The sequence below is a fragment of the Oryzias latipes genome, chromosome 14 (assembly GCF_053564925.1).
Source record: "Oryzias latipes strain Hd-rR chromosome 14, Olatipes_Hd-rR_3.1".
Classification (NCBI taxonomy): Eukaryota; Metazoa; Chordata; class Actinopteri; order Beloniformes; family Adrianichthyidae; genus Oryzias; species Oryzias latipes.
Genome location: NC_136250.1, coordinates 8,210,282 through 8,221,702, shown reverse-complemented (window position 1 = coordinate 8,221,702; position 11,421 = coordinate 8,210,282). Strand labels below are relative to the sequence as shown.

At 38.3% G+C, this 11,421-nt stretch overlaps 1 protein-coding gene across 2 annotated transcripts in view; it reads left to right on the top strand.

Moving 5' to 3' along the window:
• The first annotated feature begins 480 nt into the window (after positions 1-480).
• Positions 481-11,421, top strand: part of rad50 (RAD50 homolog, double strand break repair protein) — a 28,302-nt gene continuing 17,361 nt past the window's right edge. For both annotated transcript variants that reach the window (XM_004076132.5, XM_078931019.1), the window contains exons 1-18: positions 481-561; positions 859-992; positions 1,826-1,909; positions 2,030-2,181; positions 2,295-2,480; positions 2,629-2,833; positions 2,968-3,096; positions 3,432-3,597; positions 4,760-4,818; positions 4,944-5,078; positions 5,192-5,398; positions 6,174-6,356; positions 6,539-6,696; positions 6,789-6,964; positions 7,651-7,888; positions 9,093-9,282; positions 9,471-9,597; positions 10,980-11,173. In XM_004076132.5, the coding sequence (XP_004076180.1) occupies positions 864-992; positions 1,826-1,909; positions 2,030-2,181; positions 2,295-2,480; positions 2,629-2,833; positions 2,968-3,096; positions 3,432-3,597; positions 4,760-4,818; positions 4,944-5,078; positions 5,192-5,398; positions 6,174-6,356; positions 6,539-6,696; positions 6,789-6,964; positions 7,651-7,888; positions 9,093-9,282; positions 9,471-9,597; positions 10,980-11,173 (2,718 nt within the window). In that variant the 5' untranslated portion in view covers positions 481-561; positions 859-863. The remainder of the gene's footprint in view (positions 562-858; positions 993-1,825; positions 1,910-2,029; positions 2,182-2,294; positions 2,481-2,628; positions 2,834-2,967; positions 3,097-3,431; positions 3,598-4,759; positions 4,819-4,943; positions 5,079-5,191; positions 5,399-6,173; positions 6,357-6,538; positions 6,697-6,788; positions 6,965-7,650; positions 7,889-9,092; positions 9,283-9,470; positions 9,598-10,979; positions 11,174-11,421) is intronic.

Sequence of the window (11,421 nt, the reverse complement as noted above, 5' to 3'; positions counted from 1 at the left end):
GAAAGTCAAGTAAGACATGAAAACGTAATAAGCATAAAGGCTCTAAAGCTGTGGTGTGAAAAACAATAATCAGCTATCAAATAACGGGAAAGTAGTGCAAATCTGAAACACATCTAATTTTTACAGCTTTATAGTTCATCATTTATAGAAGCTAGTGTGCGTTTTATTTTAAAATGACCACTTAATGTTGTTTAATAAAAGTGATCAAAACCTTCATTTTCAAACAACTTTATTAAAAAAGAAATAGCAAATTAAAATAGCGACCGACATCGACCAAAAACACAAATTTAAGTTACAGTGGAGTTACGTAAATAAATAAATAAATAAATAAATAAATAAATAAATAAATAAATAAATAAATAAATAAATATCTACATGACAAAATACTTTAACTTTATTCATAGTACAACAAATTACGAGCGAGCGTGGCGAAAAAAGAGGTAAATTTATATTTCTTGTTCTTTTTTAAAGTACCGGAAGTGGGCTGTGACATACGTCACTTTCCTCCAACAGCGCGAAAACTTGGGTTTCATGTTAGCGAAAACGGAACCACTAACATAGGTGAGTTGAGTGGATAATATGATTCTCCAAACCCAATCTGTCACCGAAAGTCATTTTAAGTAACTTTACAGTAGCTCGGTCTCATGGGGAGGGCAAATAAAGGAGCCGAGCTACAAAACCAACAGTAGTTGTTAGCTAGCAAGAAGAAGCAAGCAAGTTGCAACGCATTTCGTGTCCGACCAGCGTAAAGGTCAAAAGCAACCTTTACGCTTCTGGCTCATCTCACATTGAATTGTTTAGCTCTACTTTTGTGGCTTTTGTTGTAATTTGTGTTTTCTCTCTGCCTTTGTCTGAAAGCAAACATGTCAAAAATCGACAAAATGAGCATCCTTGGAGTGAGGAGTTTTGGGATTGAGGATAAGGACAAGCAAGTCATAGCTTTCTTCAGTCCTCTAACTGTTTTGGTTGGACCCAATGGAGCAGGAAAAACGGTATGAAAGCATTCAGAGGGGAATGAACATGCAAGCTGCAGGTCAACATAAACAATCAAGTCATTACAGACTGAGCAGCATGAATAACATTTATACACTATCTCTGCAAATGAATCATACAGATGGGAAGAATACAGATTTCATCTCATGTTTTCTGTTGAGTTTTTGTTTACAGTTAATTTTTTGTTAGAATTTCTGTGCCTATGAATAATAGTGAGAGCCAGTCAACTCTTGGGAGAAACAAGAAAACTACATTTATTGGTTTCAACAAATGGGGGCAGATAAAGAACCAATCTCTGTTAGCGGCATTACAGCTCTGACTATTTAAACATCCTTCTTAGACAATTAATGTACCGCTGGGTGTTTGTTTTCATGCCTTCTAAAGATTTTGAGTTTGGTGTTGCGCAGAATTTAATGAAGTTTAGCCTCCATCCTTGTCTCTGCAACATGCAAGAAAGCTACACAAATGAGAGAAATTAAAAACACTGGCTCTTAAATTTTCGTGCAACTGCAAAACCAAACTATTTCTCTGCTCTTATACTGTTTATAAAACCACAACACGCCCTTTTTTCCCCTTTAAAACAGTTTCGTATCTACCCTGTCTTGTGTTCTGACCCTTCTGGGCCACCGTAGTCTTTAGTGTATGATAAAACAACACAGAAAAAATATTTTTAAACTGACTTTATTACTTAACTTTAAATAGCATAACCATAACGTTGCTTTTTATTATTAGAAAATCGAATATTGAAAATAATTGTAACAAAGAATTAAAAACCAGAAGAAAAAAAAAATCTCCTGTATTCAATTTTCAGGAATGTGAATTTTGCTTTCAGACTATTATCGAGTGCCTGAAGTATGCAACATCAGGAGAACTTCCTCCCGGGTCCAAAGGAGGTGCTTTTGTTCACGATCCAAGGGTCAGTTTTGTGAAAATCTCAACAGATGTCTGGAACGAACTTGTTTGAGAGGTTTCTTTTAATAACATGTGTGAACCTAACATTAAGAAGAATTCTAGAAGTGATCTTGTGTCATTTCAGGATGCCCATGAGACAGATGTACGAGCTCAGATTAAACTCCTTTTCACAGATGTTAATGGAGAGAAAGTTAGCATCCAGCGCTCCATGTCCTGCACTCAGAAAGCAAAAAACAACACCTTTAAAAGTTTAGAGCAGGTCATCACCAGAATGAAGTAAGCCACTATGAAGTTCCATTATCAAACATTTTGTGTAATTTCAATTTAAGGGATTGTTGTTAATGTTTTAAGATGCTTTAATTCATATGTCACTCTTTGTAATCGCTCAGAGACGGAGAGAGAGTTAGCTTGTCCTCAAAGTGTGGTGAGCTGGACCGAGAAATGATTTCTTCACTGGGTGTATCAAAGCCAGTGCTGAATAACGTCATCTTCTGTCACCAAGAAGAGTCGAACTGGCCACTTAGCGAGGGCAAGGCCCTGAAAGACAAATTTGACTCCATCTTTGCTGCAACAAAGTAAATTCCTCTTTCTTTCTAGTGTAATAAATCAATCATCTTGTCTCTTGTTACTTAAAGTCAAATTTCTGCATAAGTAAGAAATGGCAGCAGAGCTTGAAGACATTTCCGGAGTAGCTCTTTTATTGCAATGTGTCTTTTTTTCCAGATATATCAAAGCTCTGGAAACAATGCGCCAGCTGCGGCTCAAGCAGAGTGTGACGGTGAAAGAGTGTCAGGTGGAGCTGCGCTACCTGAAGGAGAACAAGGAAAAGGCTCAGCAAATCCGAGAGACCGTGGCGAAAAAGGAAGCTCAGCTGATGGCGTCTAAAGACAGCATTCAGCTCATCGATGGCCAGATTGAGCCACTTGAGGTGGGTTGATTGCATACGTTTTTAGTGACGGTACTAGTGGTGGGTATTAACTCTAAAAAAAAGGAGCACAAGAAAACCTTTCACTCTTATTGTTTGTTGTTTATAATTACCTGACATTTATGCGATTATTGCAGAATCGCTTGATTGAAATTGACACCAAGCTTGGGAAAGTATTAAGACTGGATAATGACATAAGGTTGCTGGAGAGCAGAAAAAAACAAATGGAACAGGACAACAAGGAGCTGCTGGAAACAATGGAGCAGGTAACACAAGAACCATTTTAAGTCTTAACCCAAACCTTTTTTTCCCCTCACTGCAATTTATAGACTAGAGATTTCAGTACCATCAACGGATCAGGTGACTGAAAATATTTCAAACCACTTTGTTACAGGAGAAAAATAATAATAAACAGATCTGAAATTCGGAAATGTGCTTGATTTGCTGCTCTGTGCTAAATCATATGAATTCAGCTCTTTTTGTTGAGCTGGACTTAAATTGCCATAAAGAAGACATATTTTGTTTCTCTTCAGAAATGATCAGTTTGGTGTCAGACTTTTAGAATAGTGTGTGTCTGTGTGCTTTCCCATGTGTGCTGCAGGTGTTTCAGGGTTCAGATCAGGAGCTTCAGGATGTTTACCAGAACCACCAGAGGACTGTGAAGGACAAAGAGCGAAGGCTTGCAGACTGTCAGAAAGAGCTGGAAAGAGCTGGCAGAGAGTGTCAGAGACTCAACAGAGTCAAAGCGGATCTCCTGGTGGAACAAGGTAGACTGAACACCAGAAAGAAAGATGTTTATGATGGATCTATTTCTGTAAGTAAATGATCACTTGTGTAGTTTTTTTTATGGTTCAATGAAATGTTTTTTTTCCCTGTTGTTCTTAATTTAAAACTTTGTACCCAGTTTATCTATCTTCTCTCTATTCTGTGCTGTGATTGGCTGATTTAACTGAAGCATTTTACAGATTTATGAAATACACTCATTTATGTTTTTTTTCATATTAACTAGATTTTCTTCTAACATGAGAGCATTGCAAGAATAAGCAAATTAAAACTTATTGAAGTTTTAGAATTTGAAAAGTTTATAGCTTTAGAGGAAGTCAAGTCAGATGCCTTTTTTTTCCGCAATTTACACGTTGAAGCCAGACGTCGTCATAAAGCAGTGATAGATCCGAGTCACTATTTCTTTGGCAACCACTCTCACCAATCAGGAGTGAGCTTGTTTGAAGTTCACCCCCTGAGCACTTGAAAGTGGGCTCATCATTGATTAGCAAGGACATTCTAAAAAGTTATCAGACCAAGAAAGGTTACTCTGACAAATAGTATGATTGAGTAAAAGCGGTTTAGTTCACACTTGTAGTCTATGGGGTTTTGGCTTCTTGGATCCAGTATGAGGCAGGAGTCACTCAGTCCAGTTCTCATAAATGGTTAATGATAGGCCTGCACAATATACAGCAAATTTATCGTTATCGCGACATTAAGCTGTGCAATATGCATACCGCAAAAGACGGCGAAAATCGCAATAAATGGTTACCTTAAATGTGCTAAAACAATCTCATGGCAGCTTGAAATATTGAACAAATGAAATAAATCCCTTTATGCATTTAACCAATCGGAAGGACCCGTTTACCTTGTTGATCAATCAGATGGAGCCCTTTTATGTTTGATGTTTGCCTCCTACGTCGACAAGGGTCATTTGGAGTATAATTTTTAAACTGTTGCAGTGAACACGGAAATTATGTTTTTGGTTGTTTTGCTATTTGTTTCTATACCGCAAATTATATCGTTATCGCAATATTAATCACCAATATCGCATATCGCGAGTTTTCCTTATATCGTGCAGCCATAGTTAATGATCTAGAGTTGCCAATGTGTCGTTATTGAAACATTTCCTTGTCAAAGTAAACAAAAAGTTAACATGATTTTTAGGTCGCCTTCAGCTGGAAGCCGATCGCCAAATGCAGTGCATCAAGAACCGTGACACTCAGGTGAGACTAGAGAGAGGGGGCAAAAAGGACAAGATATCAGACATACATGAAGCTACTGAGGTTTACAATGTGAGCCCATAGCTAAATCTTCTACAATGTTCCTTTGGTTCCTTCTTGTTGTGCAGGTTCGCTCTTTGTCATCGTATCTGGAGATGGAGGGGTACGACCGATCCCCCTTTACCGCTCTGCAGCTTGAGAGTTTCCACCGTCACGTCACTCAGAGACTGGAGCAGGAGAAGGAGACGTTCAGTCAGGCTATGGTAAGAAGCAAATTCTGTAAGTGGAAATAATGATCAATATAAAGAAGACAGAGAGAAAGACTGCACATGTCTGTAAAGTGACAATGCTGTCATTTGTTTCTATGTTTGGGAAGGCTGACTTGCAGGAAAAGGAGCAACAAAAGCAGCAATCGATCGATGAAATGAGGGACAAGAAGACCGGCCTGGAGCGAACCGTGGAGTTGAAGAGAGACATGCAGGGCAAGAAGCAACAAGAACTGAGGAGCATCAGGGCAGACCTGCAGAGGCTTGAGGGTTCGTCCACGCGGCTGCAGGAACTGGATAATGAATTAACTAAAGCGGTAAGTAGATGATTAACCTGCACGACTACAAAGTCTTTGTTTTTAGTGTCTGTTTTCAGCATTGGGGGGAGAAAGTCACAAAATAACATCTGGAGCTAAATTATTAAGCAAACGATCGTCAGCTGTTAGTTTGAAGTCTTATTTTAAAGTTGCAGTTTTATTAATCATAGCAACAGCAAATGGTTCTGTGCTAACAGTAAAAAACATGTTTTTTGTTTTTTTAATACTCGGAAACTTTAAATAACACCTTAAAAAACCCACTCGGATAAAAATTTAGTTTTTGATGTTTTTAACTTGTTTGTGTGGCAAATTTCTGGTAATGGATGATATATATTAAAAAATATATTTAAAAAAAAACTAAGTTCTCCATATTTGTGGATTCACAGATGTCTCTGATCCCTAACCCTGTAAGGGGTCCACTGTATTGCTGCTCTGCAGATACTATGTTCTCAAAAACAAAAATATTTTTTGCTTTTGGCTAATAACAGCATATTTATGTATAAAAGACCAGTGGGACTTTTATTTTAGATAAAAGATTATCGGAGTGGGATTTTAAACTCAACTTCTATGAAATCTTATGAAATCTCCTTTTTACTTAAGGTGTAAAATAAATAAAATAAAATAAAATAAAAAATAGCTTTTTTAATCTGTAAATTGTTACAATGAGGATCTAAATGAAATGTTTTACTCTGTTTGGTAAGTTGATTACATTTAGTGATTGATCCCTTTTAGAAAAGACCTTGTGATCTATTTATTTTTTATTCTGAATTATCAGGAGCACGATCTGCAGAGTGCAGTTCAGAGCTCCAATGTGGAGGAGCTGAAGGTGGAGGTGGAGGAACTGCAGAAGGAGAAGAGTGAGCTGGATCGCACACAGAGGCAGCTCGACCAGGAGATGCAGACTCTTAATGTGCACACGACTGCTCGCACACAGATGGAGATGTTAAAAAAGGACAAGGTATGAATAAATGTTACTTTAAATACATTTTGATATCAAAGACTGTCACATGAACTCAAACTACAGTTGTCTCACTGATAGTCTTATTTCCTCAAAATAAACCATTAAAAAGCTTTAACCTTTGTCATTGTTTCTTTGTGTTTTCTTTTTCTGATTCTTCTTTTTTGCCTTTTTTTTTCCAGCTGGACAAAGAGGAGCAGATACGGAAAATCAAATCTCGCCACAATGAGGATCTCGTGACACTTCTGGGTCACTTTCCCAACAAGAGAGAGCTGGAGGACTGGCTCTATTCCAAGTCAAAGGAAATCAACGGCACCAGAGACAGACTGGCAAAACTCAAGTCAGTTAGATCCAAGTAAACACGAGTCTTATGTAGTTTTTCATATCTCTGCCAATGACCTCTCTTTTTGTTTTTTGATTCTCAAACCTCAGTAAGGATTTAGCATCAAATGAGCAGAACAAAAGCCACACTGCTGCAGAGCTGCGTAAGAAGGAGCAGCAGCTGACCAGCGATGAGGAGAAGTTCTTTAATGTGTGTGGCAGCCAGGATCTGGAGCAGGACCTGGGAAAACTGCAGGAAGATCTGGAGAAGGCTTCCAAGCAGAGAGGTAATCTACCCAAATCCAGAAGGAAGGGCCTTTGGTGTTTTCTAATAGTATTGAAGACTTTTAAATCCCACTCTGATCCTCTTTTGAGCTATTGTAAATGTGTTCCCAGTGGTCTTTTATTTGTGATCATGCTGTTTTTAGCCAAAATGAGAAAAACAAAAAACTGTTGTTTTCTATGACAGTTGCTGCAGAACGGCAGTAGTTCATTAGAAATCCACCTCTTGAGTATTGAGCGGCAGCAGTGATGCAGAGTAAGCCCGCCCCTACTTTCCTGTCATCTATCTGCATACACTTTCCCGCTAGCTTACAGCCCCCCACACCCTAAACTAAAAACGGCGAGCATTATTGGAGCTATCCAGCCGTACAGTTATGAGCCAGATGCCAACTCAGACGAGGAAAATGGGGACGTACATGAATCCATTTGTCTGCAATTGGATGCATCAGAATGGAACGGAGCAGGAAACCTTTGGGTTTTTTTAATACGTGCCTCCATCGTGAGAAAAATGTTATAAAACACAAATTCTCATTGGAGCAGGTCTTTAAACAGAGAACTGAGATAACGTTTTTAAAAACACAAAAAAAACATCTGAGGTAAAGCTGTGAAACTTACTGCTTTGGTACATGTAGAGGTGTAGAGCCGACTGACTCTTGGTGTTGTTTTCCCTTTTCTACCTTTGCTTGCACAGCCATGTTAGCTGGAGCAACAGCGGTCTACACCCAATTCATCAGCCAGTTGACAGAGGAGAGGGAGCCCTGCTGCCCCGTCTGCCAGCGAACGTTTCCCTCTGAGTCCGATCTCCAGGACGTCATCAACGACATGCAGTCCAAGCTTCGTTTGGTGCCGGACAAACTGAAAAACACAGAGCAGGACCTGAAGAGAAAGGAAAGGAAGAGAGATGAGATGATGGCCCTCAGGCCTGTGCGGTGCGTTCCACGTTTCTTAAGGGTGTCATTCGAGCTCAAAGGCTTTTTGTCTTTTTCTTATTCAATCTGTGTAAAGTTGTGTTTGGTTTAAAGTATTTATTTTAATCGTTTTTGGTACTAAATCCCTAAAACGTCAAACACTTAAGTGGAAAAGTGAAATTTAATTAAAACATTGTTAAAACGTTTAGTTTACAGTCATAGAAAAAAGAGAAGCAAAAATAAAAATCACAAGTATTTTAAAAGTTTTCACACAATTAACATTTCTGAATAATATTAGGGTCTAAAAACCTTATTTTTTTTGCAGGCACATTTTCAAACATGCAGAATAGGAGGGGGAGGCAGAAAAAAGTGACATTTTTATTTATTTTACTCAACAATAGCACGTGATCCAAAAATGAATGTTCTGCTCATTCAAACAGGAACTTTGACAAAAGCCACAATATAGACGAGTTCTTTGTGGTTTTGAAGCACATAACTGTTTTTCTGAATTGAATTTACAAAAGTAAAATCATTTCTGTAATTTGAAATGATGACAGAAGTTACATTTCAGAGTTTCTTAACCTCTGTTAGCAAGTAAATTATACATTTATACATACTTTTTTATTAGTATTTCGTTAGTTGTTACCTAACAAAATAAAAGGAGGAAAAAAAGTAATTTTATTTTGTAAGACGTTTGAAACAATATAAATATCTATATATATAATTAAGTGTAAAATATGTCTAATAATGATTTTAGAATATTTCATATAAATGAGTCTAAGATTTTTTCCTCTGTACTTTTTCTTTCAATTTCTTTATGTGAAGCTGTGACTCTCTGGTTCCACTAGATGGCGCTACACATCTGTAGGACCCTCAGTCATTCAGGATGGTTCCATAGCAAAAACCGGTTCTAAAAGGGTCATCCAGGCTCAATTTTTAGGGTTTTTTTTTGTTGCAGATGTTTCACCTCTTGTTCAAGAGACTTAATCAGTTCTGCTCCTTCTCAGAGTTAACCAAGTCTCTGAAAAACTAACTGAAAAGTTTCAGATAATCAAACACAATTAAATAATTAACAGAATCAAACAAGTTAACACATATAACAGTTTTTAAGCAAAGATATTTCTTTTTCAGTCAAAAAGGCATGTATGTCACTCCACATAAAGTGAGTCATACATGCTCCCTATAAACTACTCTCCATTGATAATCCTCCTTTAATGTCTTTCAGGCAGTCGATTGTACAAGTGCAGGAAAAGGAGCTTCCTGAGTTAAGAAATCGTCTGCAGACTGTGAACAGAGACATTGAGAGGCTCAAGGCAGACGTGGAGAAACAGGAGACGCTGCTCAGTAGATTGATGTCTGAGGAGGACACGGCCAAGTCCTGCCTTCAGGACATCTCTCTTATGGACAGATACATGGTACCGCCTTCCTGTCGGCATGATCTGCACCCCTGAATCCTCTCCAATCTCTATTTCCTTAAATGCACTGGATTTTCTGAACTTTACTGCTAAAGAAATTACAGTTTTTCTGAGACACATCCTGGCCTGTAATCATTTTTTTTCTTCTCTTCTGTCCCGTTTTCTCCACAAATGTCTTCTATTCCCAGATGGATCTTAGAGAAGTAGAGAGAAAAATAGCTCAGCAAGCAGCCAAGCTCCATGGGGTCGACCTGAACAGAACCATCCAGCAAGTCAGTCAGGAGAAACAGGAGACCCAACACAAGCTTGACACCAGTAAGATTCATAAAACACAACTTGCCACACTCAGAATTACAGATGTGTAGCTGAAACGACAACCAAATCCAATCGCACATTGTTGGCGTTCGTTGAATATTTGATTAGTTTCACGTTTACACTCGTTTTTAAAACTTAACTCAACCAATCAGATTATTTTTCAAGTGTGAACAGAAAAAACTGATGCCTTTCATCCAAAAACCAGATATCAGATTAACACATCGATTTTTGCCCATGAAATCGATGTTTTGCGACATGTATCCTCATGTAATTGATTTTATTTTGTCGTTTTATGTCTAAAAAGTAACACACGAAACAACAGCCCCATGTTAAAAAGATAATCCACTTCCTTGGGTAGGAAGTGCTGTACATCCAAATGTGAAATGTTCTTTTCTCCTGTTGACAAAATGATTGTGTACAGCTGCATTGTGGTGACTATTTTACAGACATTCGTTCCTACATTAGTAAAGGTAACGTTATGACTATGGGCGCAAGGTATTACCAAGAACAGACCCATTGTATAAGTCAGAGGAATTTTTGAACTTGCGTCATTGCGTATCTTCTCCATATTAAATCAGATAATGGACTAAACCACATAACTGGATTTTTGAAGTCTATTTGCTAATATCTGATTTCTGTGGGCAGTTTAAAAGGTCTCACTGCAACAGTTATTTGTCACGACTGTTCTTTATCTTAATGCATTTTTCTCTTGATGGAGGAAACATGTAAAGAAAATTCTAATGAAAACGGCATTCCTGAGTATTTCTAGATTCAAAGTGTGGTGAATCAGGAGCAGATGAAAATAGCAGCTTGAAAAAGATTGTAGTTGTTACGTACAAACTACAACCGGCATGCCACCAGCACCCTGCTCTGCTCGATTCAGATGCATCCACTTGTAGACAAATAGATCCATGTTCGCTTTCATTTTCCCCGTTGGAGCTGACATCCGGCTCAGAACTGAACGGCTGGATGGCTCTGATGTTGATCGCTGTTTTTGTTGCATCACCAATGTTAGCTTGGGATCATGAGGGGCTGTAAAATAGCAGAAGATAGTGTAAACAAAGGGATCATGGGAAATGCTGATAATCAAGCTGACTCTGCACCTACAGTTCCCTCCACAATTCAGAGGCTTTTCTGTTTCTGTTGAACTCCTGTAGCTCTGCAGAAACTATGTCCTAGGACACAACAGTTTTTTTTTGTCTAAAAACAGCAGAATCATCATTTAAAGACCACTGGAAATGCTTTTAAAATTGATCAAAATGGGATTGGAGTGGGACTTTAAGCTTTTACTTTCACAGGATTTTTCCCAGCTCTGCCAAAGAAGAATGATCATTCTTACAGACCACACCCTTACCTAGCCTTTTCCCTCTTCATCTTTTCAGTTTCCAGCAAGATGGATCTGAAGCGTAACCTCATCCAGAGTCAACAGGACCAGATTCAGATGCTGAAGAGTGAAGTCAATGAGAGGAAGGCAGAGAAGCTGCAGCTGAGCAGTGACATGCAGAAACAGCAGCAGCTGGAGGAGCAGTGTGTGGAGTTCACCACAGAGATACAGGCTCTGACCAGAGACATCAGGGTACATTTAGACATTTAGACATTTCTCTTGTTGATTTGAATGTTTTTCATCTATATAACAATGTTTAGTCATTACAGTTTTTTCCTATTGCTAAAACACTAAGCGCCATTCTCCAAACCAGTCGATCAGCTGCTTTAACTCTTTTCTCCAAAACATCACTCTTTGGTCTGAACCTAAAACACAATTTGCAAAACTCTCATCTACTCTTTGCACAACACATGACACATAGTTGGCATTCACCACACAAG